The following is a 21981-nucleotide window of genomic DNA, read 5'->3' as shown; positions in this document are numbered from 1 at the left end:
GGTTTACATTCACATTCATAGCAACATTTACAGTTCGTGGCTAAATGTTATTACATTATTATAGTCAGAACAGAAACAAGCGATCAACAACATAAACATTAAACAACCAACAAGTTGACAGGATCGTAAACATCACATCCCAGGTGAGCGCTGAGTGATTGGCGTTGTATGACGTCAAAATCTCGCGAGATTACACAAGGAGGGGCGTGTCAGATTCCAAGAGGAGAGAGAGAGAGAGAGAGAGAGTGTGTGTGAGAGAGAGTGGGATAGAGGGGCGCTGTGGTAAGTTTGTAAACATTCTTCTTTTGTCAAAAATGTGGAATCGACGATTGTCTTGATTCGAAACAACGCCCAGATTGTTATTCATATCCGTTAGCAAGGTTTGTCTGTGATCAAGAGTAACTTTTATGAGGAGACTGAGAGGCTGTCAGATTGGCGGTGGGTTGCAGTCGAAGTCTGCGCGAGCACTGCAGCGCGTTCAGAGCTCTTGACAAGCGAGAGAAGAATATCTTACGAACAGAAAAGTGTCCCCAGCGTCATTTATTATCTTGTACATGTATATACCATATTACTATATAATATAGCGTTTTTAATTTATCTGTCAATATATACGTGGTTTTTGCTTGTATGAGACGAAAATTTGATGCCGCGGTCAGTTTGTTTGCTTCAAAGTACTCTTTGCATACTTTTGTGTCTAGCGGGGGGAGTATAAGCGGCCTGTAGGCTCCAAATACGTGAATTCCTTTTTTTAGTGGGATTTCCGTGCGCCAATGAGACACAACTAGTAATCGTGATTGACATTTATTGTAGCCAAACAGCAATTCGATATTTTTGATTGACGCGCATGTGACCAATCAGAACGAGTGTAGGGCGGGCACATGCGGGAAAAGGCTGGCTTTAAAGTTGGCATGTTCGCAAAACATCAAGCTAGCATGGGTTTGCTAAATAGTTAGCGACGTTTATTTTCGGCGATGGCGCTAGAAATGAACATTTATTTTTTTGGTATAGTGTGGCAATTCAACATAGAAGTTCGAAATTGCACATTAAAGTGTCATAAAACTATGTATAAAACAAAACTCAGCAACCGTGCCTTGTGTTTTTAGTACATTTCCATAAAAGCTCTATTTTTGTTGCTTACAGAGACAGTAATGATCTGAAGTAGGATGAACTACTTTTCATATTTTACTTCCCCCCCCCCCCCAACTAAACTCTTTTCTAAAAGCTTTGCAGTAATTACTGTTAGTTTAAGGTAGATGTTTATTTGTTTTTTTTTTATGACACAATTGTCAGAATTGAAAATCACAAAATTCCTTGCAATTTAAACAAACAATATCTGTTTTTGTGGCGTTTGTTAGCTGTATCAAAATATTATATACAACAAGCACCTGCTGTTGATCAGTTTGTTATCTAATGAAATTGTTTTGGGTATTTGTCCAGATAAGTCAGATAAAATAAAGATAAAATTAAGACATCTTTTTTCATAATGCATAAGATGCCTCCTAAAACAGCTGATAACAATCCACTTGATTTCATCTGGGCATGTGAATGTCCCATCTTAGACCTGTAAACACCATCTGCATGTCTAAGAACCTGAAACTGTCGATATAGGTCATCTTCATATGGCACTTGTTGAATTCCTATAATGTTACTCTTTGGAATGACTGTACGTCTCCATATAACACATCATCATCATCATTTCTCAGTAGACATGTTTCCTTGTGCACCAGTGTGCATTTTTGCTGCTGTTAAAATAATTGCCTCATATCGGTTTGGTTAATAAGAGTTCAGAGTCTTAGTACTTTCACCTCTGCTGTAATGCATCTGCAGCGGTTCGCAATGTGTTAAGTGAGGATGTTTTACAGGAAGGAACTTCATATGCCAGTTTGACGTCTTTCATATGATGAAATCGGCACTGTTTGTGACTGCCAGGTCATTTGTTGAACCACGCTAACCATTAAAAGTCAGAACTGTGAATGAAGGATTATGTTATGATTATGGAAGTTGTCCTGGCAACAGTTGTATACAGGATAATAGAATTGGCAGCATATAATGATAGTTGCCCGGATGCGACAATAGAGTAATAGAGTAGACCAAATAACACTGTTTCAAATATCCAGCAGACCAAGTAACAGACTGTTCAAATAAAACAGACAATAAGGGTAAACTTCCAGCCATGCTTGAGTTGATTCAGGGCATCTGTCCTCTGCTAAAGTTATGTAATATTTGGTCTGCTTTAAAAGGTGTGCCAGGCTCACAAAGATGAAGGGAGATACTGCATAGTAGAAATAATGAATGGACAATGTGGGTGGCTGGAAACTGTTTTCGTCCGGTTTTTGGCAAGCACACCAGGGTTGATGGATAGCTCTGTTTTAGGAATCATTAAAATATGATATTCGCATGCCATCATGGTGCTGTAATGTTTAGAGAAACAGCAGATTATGGCAAAATTGAAATGGTATGTCCATTATAATCTAATTAGCCACTCTTTCAGAACATTGCCACACTGACAGCAATATATCTTGATATTTGTTTCCAGCCATTTAATATGATCTTGATGTGTATTTGCTCTGAAACTGAAATTGCTTAAAATGTTTTTGCAGTCAAATCACAGAAACCATCATCTTGACCAGACACTCAAGAAGTAAAATATGGTGAGCAGTCTTGATAATAATAATTGATAAGATGTTTTTCACACTGTTTTACATCAAAAGAACACAACATTTTTATTTTCATAGTTTCAAAAGCTTGGGGTCTGCAAAAATTCTTGAATGTTTTTGAATGAAATTTTCTGCATATACTGTATTTAATAAAAAAAAAATACAGTGAAGTCTGTAATACTGTTAAATTACAATTTAAAATTACGATTTAAATACATTTTAAAATGAAACTTATTCCTGCCATGGCAAAGCTCAATCTTCAGCAGCCGTCATATGACCCTTTAGAAATCATTTTAATAAGCTGATTTGCTGTTTAAGAAACATTTGTTGTTGTCATTCTTGAAAATTGTTGTTTTTGCTGCTTGATATTTTTGTGGTATGTTTAGAGTCTTTGACTAGAAAGTTCAAAAGAACTGCATTTATTTGAAATAGAAATATTTTGTAACATCATACAGGTTTTACTGTCACTTGTTTTGGCAAGTTCAGTGTGACCCCAGACTTTTGAACAGCTGTGTTTGCACCTTATTACACTGTTATACATTAATAAACAGTAATATTTACCTACATGTGTTTTTACTACTGTATTTCGTAGAGATTGATACAAATAAGTCCATTTGAATCAGTGGCGCATAACATATTGCCAGCAACATAATTGCAAATACATCATGGACGTTTGATATTTCTGTAGGCAGGAGAGAAGACACACTGTTGCCATTTTGTTGACTTGTAGCATGTCCAACATTGTTGCTGCAACAGTTTGATCTGATCTGAGGAGGGTTATGGTTTACAGAGGGGGGACTTGGGGTCCACATTGTTCCTAGCAGAATGCAGGCCCTGGGGACTGCATTGGGCTACATTGTGTATTTCCTCACCATGGATTTAACACTGGGCACACTGCAGTCATGCAGACATGGATCTAAAGTTTCATTTGTTCCATTTCCAAAGCTCAGGTTCACTAAGGTTACATAAATCCAAATCAACCATAAAACACACCCGCACTCTAGATTCCCTCTGTCCCCGAAACCAGCCGCGGGACCCTTGGCCTTTACCTGCAAGTTACCGAACACCCTCCAAAAGCATTCGTTCCATTCTCTGCTCCCTGCCCCCCTTTTCCGTCGCTCTTTTTTTTGTGGGGTCTCCCTTACTCTCTGGCAGCTCACTCTCCGATTCCTCATTCTTGGCTCCAGCTGGAGCTATTAATACAGTTTGTTTTGTCAGTTTCCTAGCAGACAGCATCAAACAGTGCACGCCTGAGGCAGATTATAGCCGGACCTTGCTACAACGTCCACCTGCTGAGTAGGAGAAATCCAAGTTAACAGCAGGATGCTGTTTGTCCAGGTCTCGGACCACTAAGGCCCAATTGGTCCTGAGGAACTGGGCTATGAATTCCAAAAATGCATTTCACAGAGTTCCCACAGTTGTGGAAAAGAATCTGGAAAAATCTGAAAAAAAAATTCAGAAAAGTCTGAATTTTGAAAAGTCAGGAAAATTAAGGACATTTTAAAATGTCCTGAAAATTTGTGTAGTCAATATAATTAATCTAAAATGTTTGTCAGATTGTCGTAGCAAAGTCAGAATGACCTCCTCTCTTAGGTTCATGAAACAGTTGTCCATAAAATGCATTGCTGTTCTGTTGTAAGTAATCTTAAAGATTTCTAACTGCATCTACTTTCGGAAGGCCAAATAAAGTGTTTTTTCTTTCGCCTAGAAACACACAACATCTCCCTGACATGGCTGCTTCAACACTAACTGCGGTTACTGAAACCATGTCTTCTTTCTTTGTGTGAACATTTTGGCGGCATAACGCAAATATTTCCACATAGTGATGTAGATATGTGGGGGCGTGTTTGAACGAGGCGTTTTAGGGGGCGTGGCCTTTACTTTGATAATATCTCTTTGTGTTTGAGACTTTAGTCTTTGCAACTTTACAGATCTTCTTTATATACCAAGAGCTTGTTACACTCCAAAGATAAATAATTTTTGATAATCACTGTTCCTGTATCATAATGGTCGGATGCAAATATAAATGCAAATGTGAAAGTCATGGAAATCAGTTGGTGGGAAAGTGTGGGATCACTGAATGTATTGCATTTTGAAAACTCAAGCAGTGCGTTGCTAGTACTGCCAGCTGTCTTCCTGTTTAAATTGTTGATGATAGATGAACCCAGCTGTTCAGTTTGTCTTCAGTAGTGCTATCAAAGATGGAGGATGTTGTCAGAGCCCTAGTGTAGCAACAAGCACTCATGCAGAGATAATGTGCTTCTCATGTAGGAGACTCTGGTTGAATTTTTTTTTTAGTGATGCACCAAAATGAATTTTTACTAAACAAAATTAAAGATTTTATTTATTTGTAACCAAAAATAAGTTTGGGTCATTGAATTTGGGAAATTGGGTGTTTAAATTCGGTATGCTGTTCAGGGTTGCATGTTCTCAGATGACAAACGACACTGTAAAAAAAAAAAGTGAAGTTGTAAATAAAACAGGTTATTGGAGAATGTTTGTCTTTTTTCTTCAAAATGTTATCTTTCTCTCACTGTTTAACTTAGTTTTTTTAAGTTATTTGCAAAATTTATTAGCAATTTCTGGTCCTTCACCAATTTTGTAGGTCAGTGTAATGAAAGGAAGTAATCTGCAAGAGGGGGGGGATTGGGGGGGCAGGATTGCGAAAGGTCCATCAGCCAGGATTCGAACTCGGAACACCCGTAGCGCAACAGTGATGAATTGGCTCTGTCTGAAACACCAGGTTTTTTTACTATTATAGTAATGTTTTTCAGCAACAAGTCACCTCTCGTTATTTCAGCTGAACAAATGATACATATGCTAATTTATGATCCTTTTTGCTCAATGTGAAGTGTGACCACTCTGCTAGTTTGTTCACCTACAGTATATTGAGTGCACAAAATAACATGGCTGACACAATTAAAACATGTAATTGGAAAAATGCTCATCAAACATCACTGTTTTGATAACAGAAAACTATTTTGGCCAAAAACGTAAAAAAAATTATTTTTCGGTTGGTTGTTGAAATTTTGTCGTGTTACAGATTTATTTATTTATCTTGATTAGTTTACTTAAGTTTGTTTTAATGCAAGCTTTTTGAGATGTTAAGAGAATGTTATTTCATTAATAATAATAATAATAAAAAAATATTGAGCATTTGTTGGAAACAATTAAAGTATAAACATGCTTAAACAGACTTAAATTACAATGCTTCCCATGCTTTTATATTACAAACATAATCTTAACCATAACAGGAAGTGGTCTTAGATTACTGCAGAATGTCTTTGTGAATAATCCATCAAGGCTCTATTTTTGTTTTGGACAGTCAGTTGTAGCACACATTGACACAGGTGGCTTGATCTCTGTTCGGCTGATTTATTGTGCAATGTTAAACTTCAGACTCCTGCATGAGTGCGCTCTTTTAGTTTGAGGCTTGCTGATATGCGGACACTTCACCAAGCATATAACGAATGGGTGGTTCTCATTTGTATATGGTCTCTCCGTGCGTTTCTCTGACCAAACTGTCTGTGTGTATCACAACCAGACCGAAAGATCTGGCACCAAGCTGTTGGCTCACTTGTAGAGTGTGTGAGGTCTGCAAGGAATCAAGCTGCTTGGCTTGTATGCCACTTTGATCTCAGCTGTAATAGGAAGGGCCTTTTGGGGCAAACAAGATGCAGTTATTTTCTGTATGGAAAACAGAGCAAAAGGTCTTTGCAGAGGCCGCTGATTTCAGCTTTTAACCGTGCATCCATGAACACAACTGAAATAAGGAAATATAAAGTATTCTGTTTTATTGTTTTGTGCTCTTTATACCTGTGTAATGTAAAGGGATAATTTACCCAAAAGTAATTAATTACCATAATTTCGTTCCAAACCTGTAAGACCTTCATTCATTTTCAGAACACAAATTCTAATATTTTAAATGAAATCTGAGAGCATTCTGACCCTGCATAGACAGAAAAGCAACTACCACGTTCAAGGCCCAGAAAGGTAGTAAGGACATTGTTAAAATTGTCCATGTGACATCAGTGTTTCAACCTTAATTTTATGAAGCTACAAGAATACTTTGAGCGCAAAGAAAACAAAAATAATGACTTGCAATTTGAGTACCACAACTCAATTTGTGTTCTGAAGATGAGCAATGGTCTCACGGGTTTGGAACGATATGAGTGTTACGACCCACTCGTTTATGGTTGCAACATAAAGGAGGCACCAGTCAGTGAAGTCTAATCAAAAACAACCATGAGTCAAAGTAAAAATTAGTGTTACTTTACACAATGAGTGTGAGTAATTAATGACAGAATTTTCATTTATGGGTGAATTATCCCTTTAATTAAATTTTTTTTTTTTGTAAAGGCCTCCTAAATAGCATGCCCATATGAGTGCAATATAGGTAAACTGAAGTTAGCCTTAATCCACACTGATTAGTCAACTAGTCATTCAGACAACCCAGCAAATAATTTTTTTTTTTAAATATGTGAATTTTTGTATTGTAATGTTTTCTTTTCTATTTGCATTTTGAGAGCAGTTGCTTTTGTTTGCTGTAACTTCATAGCAGTAATGTTACATAAATTAGCAGCATCTCAGCCTAAATGGCTTTTTAAATTTTTACAGATGACATGCGCAAGCTTTATCTATTTAAATCCCTGTTGTTATAGTCAAGGAAGATGTTTGGTTCATTCTTCACCTTTTGTTTGCAGTGGTGGTTGTGTAACTCACCAGACGTCATTCTGAGCTGGTGGGGCATGTTGAAAGTTTAATGAAACTTCCCTCCATTTAAATTTAATGAACGTGTTACTTTTTCCAAAATTCCCAGTCTCTCTATGCGTGGAGTGTAGACTGAGGTGAACTGCTGTGTCAAGGCCACCACAACTAAATATAAAAACACATATGGATATTAACATTAACATACGTGTGTAGTTCATGAACACATTTAAAACTAGAGCTAGGCAATATATTGATTATTACAAAATACTTTAGATTTTTTGTGTCTGTTTAAAACCCCATTATGATCTTTAATGCCTTTTATTTGACCAAAACGTCCCGAGGACGTTGACATTTGACATTTGAGTAGTTTTGCAATCTTTTCTTAGAAAGATAAGTTGTAACCTTTATAGAAATGATGACTTGATTAAGCTATTTATGTGTTTCATAAATAGGGATATTTCACGCAAAATGAAAATTCTTTCATTAATTACTCTCCCTCATGTCAGTCCAAGATCTTCGTTCATCTTCAGGACACAAGTTAAAGGGGTCATATGATGCAATTTTAATTTTCCCTTTCTCTTTTGGAGTGTTACAAGCTGTTAGTGAATAGATAAAGTTGCAAAGACTAAAGTCTCAAACCTAAAGAGATATTCTTTTTAAAAGTTAAGACTCATCCACATCCCCCTAAAGGGTCATGGGACGGCTGTGGGAAGATTTGCAAAATGTTCACGCAGAGAAAGAAGGCATAACTTGTTCTTGTTGTTGTTGCCGCCGCCACCATGTCGTGGAGATGCTTTGTGTTTTGTTTAGGTTGTTTTTACAACACTGTTCCAGAACAGTCCAACCCAAATATTTGCCACAATGTCAGCTGTTCTGACTCTCAACTTGTAAGTACGTGTTCATATTTAAAGAATTTGCAACTGATGGATAAAACAAGAGTTTTGAGCAGTGTAGAGTAGCGTTTGTTGTTTGTCATTTCTCTGATCACAAATGCAGACATGGTTTTATCTTTACATGGTGTGATGCAACACGTAAAAAACGCGTTTCAGAAAGGCTGGTCATAGAAGAGAAACAACTATATACACTACGTGGAAAATAATGTTTTTTTTTTTTTTTTTTTACCTTAATCCGCATAAACACATTTTATTACACCAAATACACAAAATAATGTTCTCTTTTAGCAACTTCATTTGACCCCTTTAAGATATTTTTGATTAAATCCAAGAGCTTTCTGACCCTGCATAGACAGCGACACAACTGACATGTTCAAGGTTCAAAGAAGAATATGTAGAACCAAGTCGTCATTTCTGTTTTCTTTGTGCACAAATGTATTCTCGTAGCTTCATAAAATTTAAGGTTGAACCACTGATGTCACATGGACTATTTTAATGGTGTCCTTCCTTACTAAAGTGCCTTTCTAGGCCTTGCGTTGCTGTCTATGCAGGGTCAGAAAGCTCTCTATCTTAATTTGTGTTCTGAAGATAAACGAATGACCTACAGATTTGAGGGTAATTATTGACAGAATTTTCTTTTTTGCAGTTATGACATTTGAATTAAACATGATGAAGGATTAAGAAAAGAGAGTAGATTTACATTTCTTGCCAACTTTAAGCCGCGTAATCACAGACAACTGGAAAAGTCACTAAAAGATAATTGGTCCAATTTTTGGAAAACCTGTACATAAGTTTTAACTGCCCAGCCATTTTCTGAACATCTCATGGATCCATCAGAGTCCAGGGAAGCATTCGTTTAGTTTGATTACAGTGTAATGTTGAACATGTGTGGGTTTGTGTGGAAGGTGCTGGCAGATTGTCTGGAGTAACTGCAGTGGTTCAGCTAATAGGAAAAGAAGGAGTGTCTATGACAAGCCAATACACACGCATGCCATTCTCCTGGATCTGAGTGGCTCATTCCAGACATGTCTCTCCAAAATTACCAGAATTGCACTCTCCGTTCCTCAATTCTAAAACTTGCCCGCTTTACACCCTCTTGAATTAGATGAAAGCAATCAATCGATCTTATCTCCGAGGGAAATCGTTTCCCGGCGTCTGGCAAAACGGTACCAGCACAAGCTCTTGATGTCAGTGTAGATGTCTTGAGTTCCTGTGAAAAGTGATGAGCGTCTGGGAGTGTGGGTTGCTGATATTTGAGCCTGAGAATCGGGTGGAGGAGTTCAGAGAGTGACTGCAGACAAAGGTATAGAGTGGCACTAGAGTCGTCGCCGCAGAAGAGCTTTGTGGAGATGGTGTCAGGAGGACTACAATGAGAAGTAAAGGAGGGGCTAAAAAGACTTTGCTTTGAGCAAATCCCGAACTCCGCGTGTCATTGGTCTGCCAGATGCCCCCAGTGTAAAGGAAGAATCACCAGGGAAACTTGTAGTCGCTACACTAACATGCATGTGCTCGGTTCTTCGTTATTTTTAAACACCCGTCGCTTCCTGCACTGAGCGAGGATCCAGGCAGAATCATCCCTGGGATTGGATGTAGAACTTCTGCTGGCTTGAACCTCTAGAAAAACCCTTCAGTAATGTTCTCGTCTTCTCTTCCACAGTTATATTGCAAAGCCTTTGCAAAGATGGGGGACGACAAGCCTTTTGTGTGCAGTGCTCCTGGCTGTGGGCAGGTAAGTTCACTTTCACTTGGCTCTGCTTTTCTGGTTCATAGGGCATTCTCTGGTTATTGAAGAGTCGTCCTCTCAGCTGCACGGTAGCCAGACGTCTTGCCCGGCGTGTGTGTGAAGGGAGGTGCGCCAACTTCACCGCTTTGAGAATGTGTTGTTTTTGTCACACTGCAGCCCTGGGCCAAACCGATGAAGCTGATAGCGCGCTTGTGAAACTGCGCTAACGTCTCTAGCGCTGTCTGACTCACTCACAAACTTGGCCAATGAGTAATCGCAGCTCAGTTATCGTCTGCACTTGTCTGGTTTGAGTCAAAGTCCACGCAGACGCTGCGATGATGTTATTTATGCTAATAAGTGCATTTATGATGAACTTGCAGACGAAGCAGTTTGAGAGTGAGTGCACTGCAAAACAATCATTTAATCTCTTGTTTTTCTTCCAGTAAAAATATCACTAAAACAAAAAAGGACCTTAAAAGCAAAATTGCGTAATGTAGTAAAACTGTTAAGAGAATTTATTTCCTGATTAAATTTGTAAATAAAAAATACCTAATAAAAATGATAATATATAAATAATAATATTTGAATCAAATTAATTGCATATATATATCTTTTTGCTATATATGTAATTTTGCTTCTCAATTAAATAGATTTTGGTTGAAGGATCATTATACCAGAAAATAATTTTTTCCATTGTAAGAACTGAAAAACATTGTGGCCTTTGGAGGCATGTGCTGATTTCAGGGCATTGAAAACCGAAAGAGGAAGTGATCGAGACCCGTCCTACTCAGTGAGACACTCATGTTCGTTCTGTGGTTTTGATCTGAATGTTCTCCTCCGCAGTTACGTAGAAAACAGCATGAGAAAAGTAGCATGGATCAGAGTGAGGGAATTTAACAGTTAGACTGCCTCTCCGATACTGAAAGCAACAATGATCATTTAACCGTACCGTTGGCAACATAATCTTGAGAATTGAGAGGAACAACATGAACTTGATGAATAATTTATGTGAGTTAGTCGTTTGCAGATGTTTCTTTCTCAGATGCCACAGGGACCATGACTGTTTAATACTTCTTGCTCTGGCCTAGCCAGACTTCGAGCAGGAGAAATCTGTTTTCCTTACGTAAAAAAAGTGCCTTAGATAACACTATTGCTAATACTTAGGGTATAGGCCTAGGATATATTTGTTTTTCATTTTCTATCTGTTTCTAGTCTTGTAATGGCAAGATGAATTTTCAGCATCATTAGTCTAGATTTGCTGCACAAGAAACATTTCTTATTATTATCAATTTTGAAAACGGTGTAGTATATTAGTGGAAACTAGGGCATTTTTTGACAAATATCACTTTTCATCAATTTAACGCATCTTTGCTGAAGAAATATATTCATTTCTTTATGTTACTGACCCCAAAGCGTACATTGAAGCATCCAGGTGTCTTAAGTTGACTATCTTAGTTCATAAGTGGTAATAACGTATCATGTCGTGATTTGCGAGGTGAAAATATGACCACTCAGCTCCTGTAAACCAAAACTAAAGGCCACATAAGTGGGAAAAAAGACTAATAGTTGAACTAGAGATCAGGTTGTGCACATCTGTCAGGCTCTATTAACACCGGTGTGTAGCTGGATGAGGGGAGTGAGGGTTTACTCTAGTGGAGGTATTGTTCTTTTGTTGACGAGCAAACGCTGTTTGCGTCATACTGAAGTCCATAGGGGTTTAGGATTGTTTTGCTTCTTCCCAGTGAACCAGATTTTCATGCGAGTCCTCTGGTTCGTCAACCTATTACTGAAAAATAACACGCTGGAGGAAACTGAGCTTTGAGATTCTTAATGCTAGTGCTTGTTTAAAGCTATCTTCGGAGTAAATTAATCCTTTTTAATGCATATTTTGGACTAATTTTCTCTGTATCATAGTCATTGTGCAAAAATTTCTGATTGGGTTTAACTAAAGGCTACACTTTAGTTGGTGCTTGCTAGTCAGTTTGTGGTTTAGTTTTTACAAAAGGAAATCCGGGACATACACTCAATTATTTGGGTTCAATAAGTTTTACTTTTTTTTTTTTTTTAAAGAAATTAATAATATATATATCATTTTTTTTTTTTTTTTTGTGCTGCTTTTGTCTTTTTTTATTAGGATTCAAATCTATGGTATACCAATAAATATTAGCAATTGGAATGAGCAAACGAAGACTGTTTATAATGAACAGGAAATAATTGGAAGTAGACCAGGAAAAGAAGTGAGCTGGTCTCAAGCTTTCTTTCTGCCCGCATGAGCACCGCAGCTCAACATGTAGGAGCTTGTATACTAACCTTAGTCCAACAAAAACTCAGATTTTATGCACAGATAACCATGCCCTACTGGGAGAACTTGGTCAGAGTATTTATACTTTGGTATTTGACAAATAATATGCATTGCTTCGTGCATTGCATGACGTTATTTGAGCTAACCATGTTTACCTTTTATGCTTAAGTGAATTAATTAAAAATGCATATAATATTGATCTTAGTAAGGTCAGTTTAATACTAGACTGTGCTGCTATATAACATTAATTCTCAATCTTGATTACTAGATAAGCTCTATTTGTTGCATTTTTCCAGTGTCGCATTCTCCTTTCTGAGAGGAAAGTACAATCTTAAGAGACACCTATAAAAGCGGACGTATAACAAGTCTACTCCATGCACATAAGGCACTCTAGCTGGGCCTCTTGTTTGTTGCTGTTAATGAGTTGCTCTGTTTGCTTCAGTCATTCTGTTGTCCTTGTTTTGTCATCGTGTGTTGTCCTTGCCAGAGTAACTCATTTAAGTCGAGGGAGAATAAGCAACGGGCCATGCAGTTGTTGTATTGGTGATGCTGGCACATCTAAAAATACGCCTCTGACACTTGACTGTGTTTCCACTTTGCGCTGTCACGGCTGAACTGTAACCGTGACACGGAGCCAGAAATAGTCTGAAGAAGACTGTGAAGCCCAGAGAACATGGCTTGAGTCATGAAATCCACTCAGAAAGAGGAAAAGCTAATCCTAGAGGCTCCATGTCTGCTCGAGCTGTTTTGGAAGAGACCGCAAGGATCCAGTAGTTGAGGCGCTTCGTCAAACAACTGTTATTTTCTGCAAAACGTTCCATTATATAAAAAAAAAAAACTGTTTTTTTTTAGAAAGTGTATTCTGATTCCAGTTTTTAATGAATTCAACAAATGCAGTGTTTAACAGTATAGTCCAATTCCTGAACAAATGACTCTTTTAAATAGGTTCTTTTTCGTGAATCAAGAACCTTCAACACAGATGATGTGGTCTGAATCCAGAGCAAGCAGCTATTTTGGGTAGATTCTTTTTAGCGAATCAAAAACGTAACAACATGACAGATGGTGTCTAACTCCCAAACAAATCACCTGTTTGATTCCATTGTTTTTAGTGAATCAGAAACATATGGCACAAAGAGTGTAGTTCTGATTCCAGAGCAAATTACTATTTTGAGTCAAACTTTTTAGTGTATCCAGATTTTGCATCGCAACCAGTTTTGACCAAATCCATCAGTTCTGTAGTGAATCACAAACATACAGTGTAAACAGCGTAGTCCTGAGCAAATAACTCCTGAACGAATTCCTTTTTTTTTTTTTAAACTAGATCTTTTTAGTGAATCAAACACATACAGTACAGTGCTGTCAATCAGTGTATTGGATTCCCAATTGAATGAAACATAACCTAGAACACATCAAAGTAGTCTGATTCCTAAACGAAGGACTCTTATGAGCAGTTTTTTAGTGAATCAAAAATAAAGAGTATATTGTACTTACTCTAGTTGTCCATATTATATTCTTAATATTATTCCTTTGACATGTAGTTAAAACAGACAATATGACAATGCTGCTTCTAAGAAGACTGAAAAGTCTTTAAAAAAACCTAAATACTTTTTACAATAATTGTTAAAATATTGTATTTATAAAGTAAAGTTATCTTATCGTTTGGCAATGGAGTTTTTTTTTGTTTTTGTTTTTTTAGATTTACTGTTGTGAAAATTGTGAAAGATTCGGTAATGGAACTGTTAAGGAACTGAAATCATAACAATGAAACAAAAGGAGGTTTATGTATATCTTTAATTAGATTTCCGTTCCTGCTTCGCACACCCATTTCATTGTTCATCTGTCAGATCATAGGGGCATGTATGCATCATATTCCTAAAAAAGCATCTTTAATACTGGTTTCTTGAAGGTGCTGTTTGTGGGATTGACACCGAGTGGTTGAACTAGGTATTGCAGTCCAAATTCAAAATATTGGAGAAGGTTGAGGACACCAACAGGAACGAGTGCACTTGACGATGAATGAAAAATAATATGCTGTGTTTTCTGCCAACTGGCAACCCAGGGTGCTGAAATACAATTGGGGAAACTTGCAGAGGGCGGGTTCCACAAACCAAAACAACGACAGACATTCCGGCCCGGAACACACATTTTCAAAGGAGAATAACTGACTGTAGCATTGTTTTTCAGTATGTTAACTTAGCATGCTTCTTAAATATCTGCAAACATATTATGGTATTTTTATGCTTCAGTAGAGTCAAAATCTTACATAAGAATACATTAAATTAAATACATTATCCATGATTCACTGGCTGTGCATCAGCAGTGTACAGTTTTACTGTACCACCTTAACAGCTGTTTTGTTTCAAAGGTAAATATAAAAGCACGCTGGAGAATGCATGATTGCCTGTCATAAATGTTAATTGAATACACGTGTGTAGTTTGCTCTGCCCATGAGCTTTTGTGTCTTGCATGCATAACATCATGGCTTCGCCACTGGGTCAAAGACAAAGTGCTAAACCACAAAACTCCACCTTAGTGATAGTTCTTTTGTAATTTGCACAATGTATTTTTGTATTGCATGAAAGCTGGTAGAACTTTTTTTTTTATTATGTGGCAAATGTGGAAGTTCAATACTTACTGTGTAATGCAGAGCTGCTCTTCTGAACGGAAGCGTAAAGAAACGTTAGCGCTGTAAGCCTTGAGGCTGTATAAGGGCACAGAGGTCAGCTGTGAAACCGAAAGCCACTGTACGTCTTCGACACTGACACTGTATAGTTACATTCAATACTTCAGCGACTTTGAGCAGAGCATGGGTTTGGTGAAAAACGATCATTATTAAGTCCTCTCTGGCCTACAATATCTGTTTCGAAAAGACAAATCTTGTCAGTGCCGCTCCCTCTTCTTAATTTGGAAATATATCTCTGCCCTGAGGTCTTGAAATGAACCTTTCTCTTTTTCTGGTCAGATTTGTCTGGTAATCCATCTGTTCATCTGTGTGGCTTTGTAGAGGTTTACTAATGAGGACCACCTGGCTGTTCATAAACACAAACATGAAATGACGCTGAAGTTTGGACCCGTTAGAACGGACTCCGTCATCATTGCAGGTACTTTGCATTTTGTATAATTATATACATGTCAGTCAGTGTGTGTGTTTGTGTGTGTGTGTATATATGTGTTTTTGTTTATATATACATAATATATACACAGTATTTTTCTACAGTATATATTTTTTTTTTACAGTATCTCAATTAATCGTTTAGCAACCACATATATATATTATATAATTTTTAATATAAAATATTTAAAAAAAATTGGGTTAACGTGTGTATTTTAATTATCTAATTATTATGTTTGACTTTATTTTGATTATTTTAAATGATGGAAATAGTGAATGAATTTTTATATGTATAAAATAAATAGTGATTATTAATTTGTCTTTGGTAGGTGCATATTTCTACCATCCATCCCATATTTATGTGCATGTTTTTTGTCACTTCTTTTGTGGTTAATGGTAACTTGGCATGTTTTAATGGTACTGACAAAACAAGTAGTACAGAGATTTAACAATGTAATTCGATATCATTACTTTATAGTTGTGGAGTGAAGCTAAGTCCCCTTAAACTAGTAATTTTAAGGGGGAAAATGCACAATGTGCAGTTTTTTTTTTTGTCACATTAAACCCTTGGGGAAAAAAAACTAATGTAATAACAGCCCTGAACTCTCCCAGATTAATCATGTTAAATAGCAAGTTGATTTGGTTAGTACTTGTATGTAGAGGCGTTTAGCTGTGTGGCAGAGTTTATACTGTCCTTGAGGCCGTCTTGCATAAGGAAACAATGAGATCTCTCTGTCTCCAGACCAGACGCCGACTCCCACTCGTTTCCTGAAAAACTGTGAAGAGGTGGGCCTGTTCAATGAGCTGGCCAGCTCGTTCGAGCAGGAGTTCCCCAAGGCCCAGGAAGATGAGGACAAGAGGGCCAAGAACCCGGTGAGCTATGGGACTGGGTGGAGGGATTCAGTCATACAGTCAGACGTGCTCCAAACATGAGGAGCTCGGCTGCCTGCTGCCAAAAACTTCCAATTTATGAAGTGCAGAGTTCCCAATCAGTTCTCATGTGTAACACCACCTCGTCTTGCTCTCTCTGTCTCTGTCTGTCGCGTTCTTCACCTGTCTTTCTTTTTTCCATGCAGTTGCCTGCTCCTAATTCAGGAGCACTTGACATGAGTTTGCAGACGCCTTCAGACATTAAGGTGAAGGAGGAGGACCCTGTGGAGGTGGACTCTTCTCCGCCTGCCAGCCCTGACTCCATCTCCAGCATGTCAGACAGCAGCAGAGAGCCCGTCAGCAGAGGAAAGGTACATGCGTTATGCAAAGCAGACTTGCTAGAGCAAAACCAAAAACACCAAGGTCCAAAAATCTGAAACCACATTGAAAATCTGCAATTCGAAGCCCGATTTAAACCTAGAACTTTAGGATTTTAACATTTAAGATTGTTATTGATCATGTGTATTTTTGTACAGTCAGATGTTATTTGGCATTCATATGGCCACTATAGAGACCATAATTGTACATTTCACTAATCTTTGTATGACCTGGATGTGTTGCATCACTAAACAAACAGTTATGACTGGATGACATTGCTTTTGCAATAAAAGAGTGCTGCTTTTTGAATTTTTATGTGCTTAGCTGGCTGATTATCTTTTACAGAATTCTCCTCTTAAGCCTGCCGTGAGTTCGGCTCCCACCCCTGCCATAGTGCGTCCTGGCTCCCTCCCACTGCACCTGGGTTATGACGGCCTGCAGCCCACCATGCCCTCCCCTACCTCTGTCATCACACACACCCCACCATCCAACCGCACACTGGGGTAAGAGCACAACCACAGCCTATCAATGAGCAGCCAGTGTTTTGGCCCATCAACTTATTCTGTGACTCATTTCTATATGACTCACTGTGCTGCTTTAAGTTGATTTGGTAGGAATGCTTAGGAAACTGTGGGCAGCTGGCTCATTTAAGGTGTGCTTGACTGTCCATGAATGTTTGGTGAGATAGTGGACAGGAAGAGAGCAGAACTTCAGTCTGTGTATTGCTTTCTGCTCTCGCTGCTTGTGCAAACTGGGCATTTCTCTCCTTCTGTTTCAGATCTCCCACAGTGCCGTACCCAATGATGATGCTTCCCAATGGTCAAACAGTTCCTGTGCTTCCAGGTCCTATGCAGATGCCCTCTGTAATATCTGTAAGTTTGAAGTGTATTTCTGAGCATGGTATATGAATATGTGGAGTATAAAGAGATGGCCCACTCAAAGGAAAAGGAATGGGAGAGTTGCTGACACTTGCCTTTTTGTTTACTGTAAAATTGATTTTCATTAATAGGGTCTGCAAGATCTGTGGAAAATTCATTGTAATTAAAACTGAAACTATTAAAATATTTTTTTTACTTTATTAAAGCTGAAATAAAGTAAGATATAAATATTATGTGAATAGAAAAACCTGTTGCGTTGACACTGAAATAAAATAAGATAGCTAGAATATAACTATATAACTACTGTATATAACTATAACTATGTAAATAGAAACAACAAAATGACAAAGGACATTACAAATGTACTAAAACTTAAAACTAAAATTGAAATGAAAACTGGACATTTAAAAATAAATGCAAAATGTATTAATAACTACTATAATATTATATAAATAATACTAAAATAGTACTTCAGAAAAGTTTACAGTAAGTTGTTGTTTTTTTTTATAAATACTGATATTTTCCAAAAAATATTTAAATAGTTTATTTTGACTTTAGTACAGTAAACAATAGTATAAATTATTTCATTTTTTATAAAAAGTTAGTTTTTCTTATCACACTTTTTTTCGCACATAATATATATCAGCTTTTAAATATATAGCTGCCTTTATAATTTGAGAAAGGGGTCTTTAGTATTATGTTTAGGAGTCCATGACTTACCTTGAAGGGACTTTGCTGTGATTTCAATTTAAGATAAAGTGTGTAATATTTTTCCAAGGTTAAAGTGCCATACAACCCCATCAGCACAAAGTCCCTTGTAACTCAAAAATGCCCCACTTCTCTTTAAAAGTGTTTTTCATGTGAGCTGTCATTTCTGATCTTTAGAGTCATTCATAATTTGCCTCATAATATGTTTTGCATTTGGCCTTGTGGTGTAGCTGGCGAGGCCCCTGTGTATGGTGCCCAACATTCCAGGAATTCCCGGCCCTCCACTAGGGGGCAGCAGCAGTGGCTCGTCTTCACCCTCAGGCTATTACCCCCACAATGAGGCAAAGATGGTGAGGGCAAATCTGTTTTCTTCCTAATCCAGCATGTGGATCATTTTGCAGAATGTTCGGATGCCTTGCCTTGCCTAGTGTTCCTGTGTTGCAACTCTTTATCCAGCACTTCACATGGGTCATAGTTTTCACAACAAACAAACAAGCTGTTGGAAGTCGTGGCCTTATTGGTTATAGAGTTTGACTCCTAACCTTAGGGTTGTGGGTTCGAATCTTGGGCTGGCAATACCACGACTTAGGTGCCCTTGAGCAAGGCATCGCTCCCCGGGCGCCGCAGCATAAATGGCTGCCCACTGCTCCGGGTGTGTGTTCACAGTGTGTGTGTGTTTATGTGTTCACTGCTCTGTGTGTGTGCACTTTGGATGGGTTAAATGCAGAGCACAAATTCTGAGTATGGGTCACCATACTTGGCTGAATGTCACGTCACTTTGGAACAAAGCAACTCTGTCATTAACAGTTTGTATTTCAGATTCAAGATACATTCAGATTTCAGATATACAAAGATTATGTTTTTTTCGTGATAGGCTAGTTGGTGTGTGGTTTGATGACTAGTGAGGCTGTGTAATTTTGTTTCTAAAATTGAAATGAAAACTGAGAAAAAAAGCCAATTCAAAAATGATTAATAAATGCTATAATAGTAAAGAATATTAAAATAACACTAGAAAAACATTGCTATGTTTATTTTATCTTTATTATTAATAAATAGCACTACGTGTCTTGGTTTCTTGAGAGGTGTTTGCATAAGATTTAAGAAAAAAAAGATAAGCCATGGAGAAAAAAATCTAGATGACCGTCCTAAACTACAGAAATAAAATGCAGAAGTTCACACTCTTATTTCCTTTCTGTCACATGATTTCTCTCTTCAGTGCTAAATGAGTTGTGGTATGTGTTCACAGTTCATGTCCATTCCACATGAAAGAGTAATAAAATTGAATGTTGCGGCTGTAAACTGCCTTATAATTAGACCGAATGCCGTCTTGTTCCGTATTACCATGATGTTTTTGTTGTTGTCCTTAGAGGTTGAAGGCAGCATTATCTCAGCAGATGCCCACAGCTCAGGGTTGCCTTGGTGTGGCGATGGGGTCCAGTGCGATGGTCCCTCAGAGAGTGGAGCAAAGCCAGCTGCTGGTCCAGCATCCAGACGCCCCGTCCCCTGCTCAGCCACAGGTATGGCATGTCTTCACCCCTCGAATTGTTGAGTGTAAACATTCTGTATACAACAGATGCCATTGTGTTTGTCAGGGAGCAATCTTTCACTTCGCTGTGGCTTTATGCAGTAAACATCTCCGTTTACTCTGCCCTGCTGTGTTCAGGTGTCACCCGCTCAGCCCACCGGAGGTCGCCGGCGGAGGACGACTGATGACGACCCTGATGAGAGGAGGCAGCGCTTCCTGGAGCGGAACCGGGCTGCAGCCTCTCGTTGCAGACAGAAGCGCAAGATATGGGTCAGCTCTCTGGAGAAGAAGGCCGAAGAACTCTCCTCCATCAACGTCTCGCTGTCGGTTAGTGTATGCGAAAGGTTTTTTAATCCTGAGCACTGATATTGCTTATTGCAATTTGAGAAATGTGTGACGTGGTTCCTCTGTGTCCTTCCAAATTTTGACAGTATGTACAGTTCTGAATGCAACGCATGGAAAACCCAGATTTTATGAAACCAGAGCATACTGTGTGGGATTCCGTATCCCATAATGCATAACTTTACACATCCTGGTTTTTAAAATATTTTCATATTTTATAATATCTTTACATATACTTCAGTATTGCTAGAGTCTCATTCCAAACATAACCTGAGACTAGATTTTTTTTATTTGAGACTGAGATTATTTCAAATTGACTTTATCATTGACACTTAAAAAATAATCATTTTATTTATTGTAGGAATAAAACATTTTTATGTATTATTTATGTATTTATTATTTGTTATTTCATTTAGTTTTATTTTGTTATTATTGTTTATTATTTTATAATCATTAGCTTTATATAAAATATTTTTATTTGCATATTTATTCAATTGTTTTACCATTCATTGCCTTATTTTGTTTGACTTTTGTCATGTTTCTTATTATTTTTTTCTTCATTCGTTTTGTTGTGTGCATTGATGGTTTGGCATTGTACTTTGAAACTGAGTAGAGACAAATGTGTTTCCAAGTGCTTTGTTGTCAGCTAGTTTGTCCAAGAGTGATGTTCACACTTTTTTGTTTTCCTGTATTTCCGTGTACAAGAACGAGGTGTCTCATCTGCGAAACGAAGTTGCTCATCTGAAGCAGTTGCTGTTAGCTCACAAAGACTGTCCCGTCACCAACCTCCAGAAGAAAGCCGTCTACTTGGGTGAGTGGAGCCCACATTGAGGTCTCTGGCCTGCATCTGCGGGATCTAACCTTCATTTATTGATGTCTCTCAGGAGAGGAGCACATGAAAGAGACGTCTGAGCCCACGGGCTCCCCGGCACCGGTCATTCAGCACAGCTCTCTGGCCCCCAGCCCCTCATCTGCGGTAGGCCCCAACGGCCTGAACTCCCGCGCTGCAGCCGAGGCGGTGGCCATGTCAGTGCTGGCAGGGATGGGCAGCCAACGAGGGGAGAGTGGTGGCCCGTCACACGTCATCATGGCCACACAGTCCCACCCATCCAACAGATGATGACAGCAGGTAACAGTCTGCCTGGGACTCTCTGCATCCCGGGAGAGGGGGGCAGATCTGCCAGAGGAGAATGCTGGTTCCCTCTCATGCCATCAAGCTCTGGCCTGGAGCTCAGCTGCATTCTGGGAATGAAACTGGGACTATGTACACATATAGAGAGAGACAGAAGGAGATTGTCGTTCACTATGCCATAGACTACGGGGGCTGGACTCCAAACCATGCTCTCATTTGCATCCTCTGTAACTCCTGCTCCTTCCTTCAACTTCCTCCTGCTCCTTCACTGGCTGTAGGGCTGCAAAGCACTTCCTGTCATTAAATGTATCACCACAGACACACGCTGCAATAAAGACATTGTTCGTTTGAACCGTGACTGAGCACCCGGTGTATGTCACGAGTTGCGACGATGCAATACTTTATATATTCTTATATATATATATGTATCAGTAAGTGTGTGTTTGAGAGAAACATGATGCTTTAATGTTCTGTAGGATCTTCTACCTTGCTATTTTACAGCAGGTTTTTAGTTTTCTGGTGGCCATCCCCCTCATCTGACCCGCGCTCATCTTACCTCATTTTTAATCTGTTATATACGTTTATAATCGACGTACGCATGTGTGCTTCTCGTGTGGGTGTACAATGATGTACAATGGAAGATAGCAGTTTGTAAAGGACTGATACACTAAAACTGCCTTGTTAGCATGCAAACTTTTTGCTATATATAAACTGTATTTTATTGGCACATTGTGTTCAGTTTGGGCTATGG

At 38.4% G+C, this 21981-nt stretch overlaps 1 protein-coding gene across 3 annotated transcripts; it reads left to right on the top strand.

Moving 5' to 3' along the window:
* The first annotated feature begins 225 nt into the window (after positions 1 to 225).
* On the top strand, positions 226 to 21585 carry atf7a (activating transcription factor 7a). Of its 3 annotated transcripts, XM_026243916.1 has the most exons (13): positions 226 to 282; positions 2601 to 2651; positions 9918 to 9989; positions 15290 to 15386; positions 16140 to 16270; positions 16474 to 16638; positions 16991 to 17148; positions 17424 to 17517; positions 18462 to 18581; positions 19599 to 19748; positions 19895 to 20083; positions 20804 to 20909; positions 20983 to 21218. In XM_026243916.1, the coding sequence occupies exons 2-13, from the start codon at positions 2649 to 2651 to the stop codon at positions 21216 to 21218; spliced, it is 1521 nt and encodes a 506-aa protein (XP_026099701.1). In that variant the 5' UTR covers positions 226 to 282; positions 2601 to 2648. The 3 variants fall into 3 exon arrangements, with proteins under 3 accessions (XP_026099701.1, XP_026099702.1, XP_026099700.1); XM_026243917.1 differs by lacking the exon at positions 2601 to 2651; XM_026243915.1 differs by lacking the exons at positions 226 to 282; positions 2601 to 2651 and having other exon boundaries at positions 9900 to 9989; positions 20983 to 21585.
* Positions 21586 to 21981: the final 396 nt, after the last annotated feature.

Source organism: Carassius auratus, unplaced genomic scaffold (assembly GCF_003368295.1).
Source record: "Carassius auratus strain Wakin unplaced genomic scaffold, ASM336829v1 scaf_tig00004557, whole genome shotgun sequence".
NCBI lineage: Eukaryota > Metazoa > Chordata > Actinopteri > Cypriniformes > Cyprinidae > Carassius > Carassius auratus.
Note: the sequence above shows the minus strand (reverse complement) of the source record. Positions and strands in the feature narration are given on the sequence as shown.

What these genes read in the sequence shown, in the direction of transcription:
- atf7a (XM_026243916.1), top strand. An exon ending in AGCCCGTCAGCAGAGGAAAG is followed by an intron (nt 16,639 to 16,990) that starts GTACATGCGTTA and finishes TATCTTTTACAG; the next exon opens with AATTCTCCTCTTAAGCCTGC. An exon ending in CCCACAATGAGGCAAAGATG is followed by an intron (nt 18,582 to 19,598) that starts GTGAGGGCAAAT and finishes TGTTGTCCTTAG; the next exon opens with AGGTTGAAGGCAGCATTATC.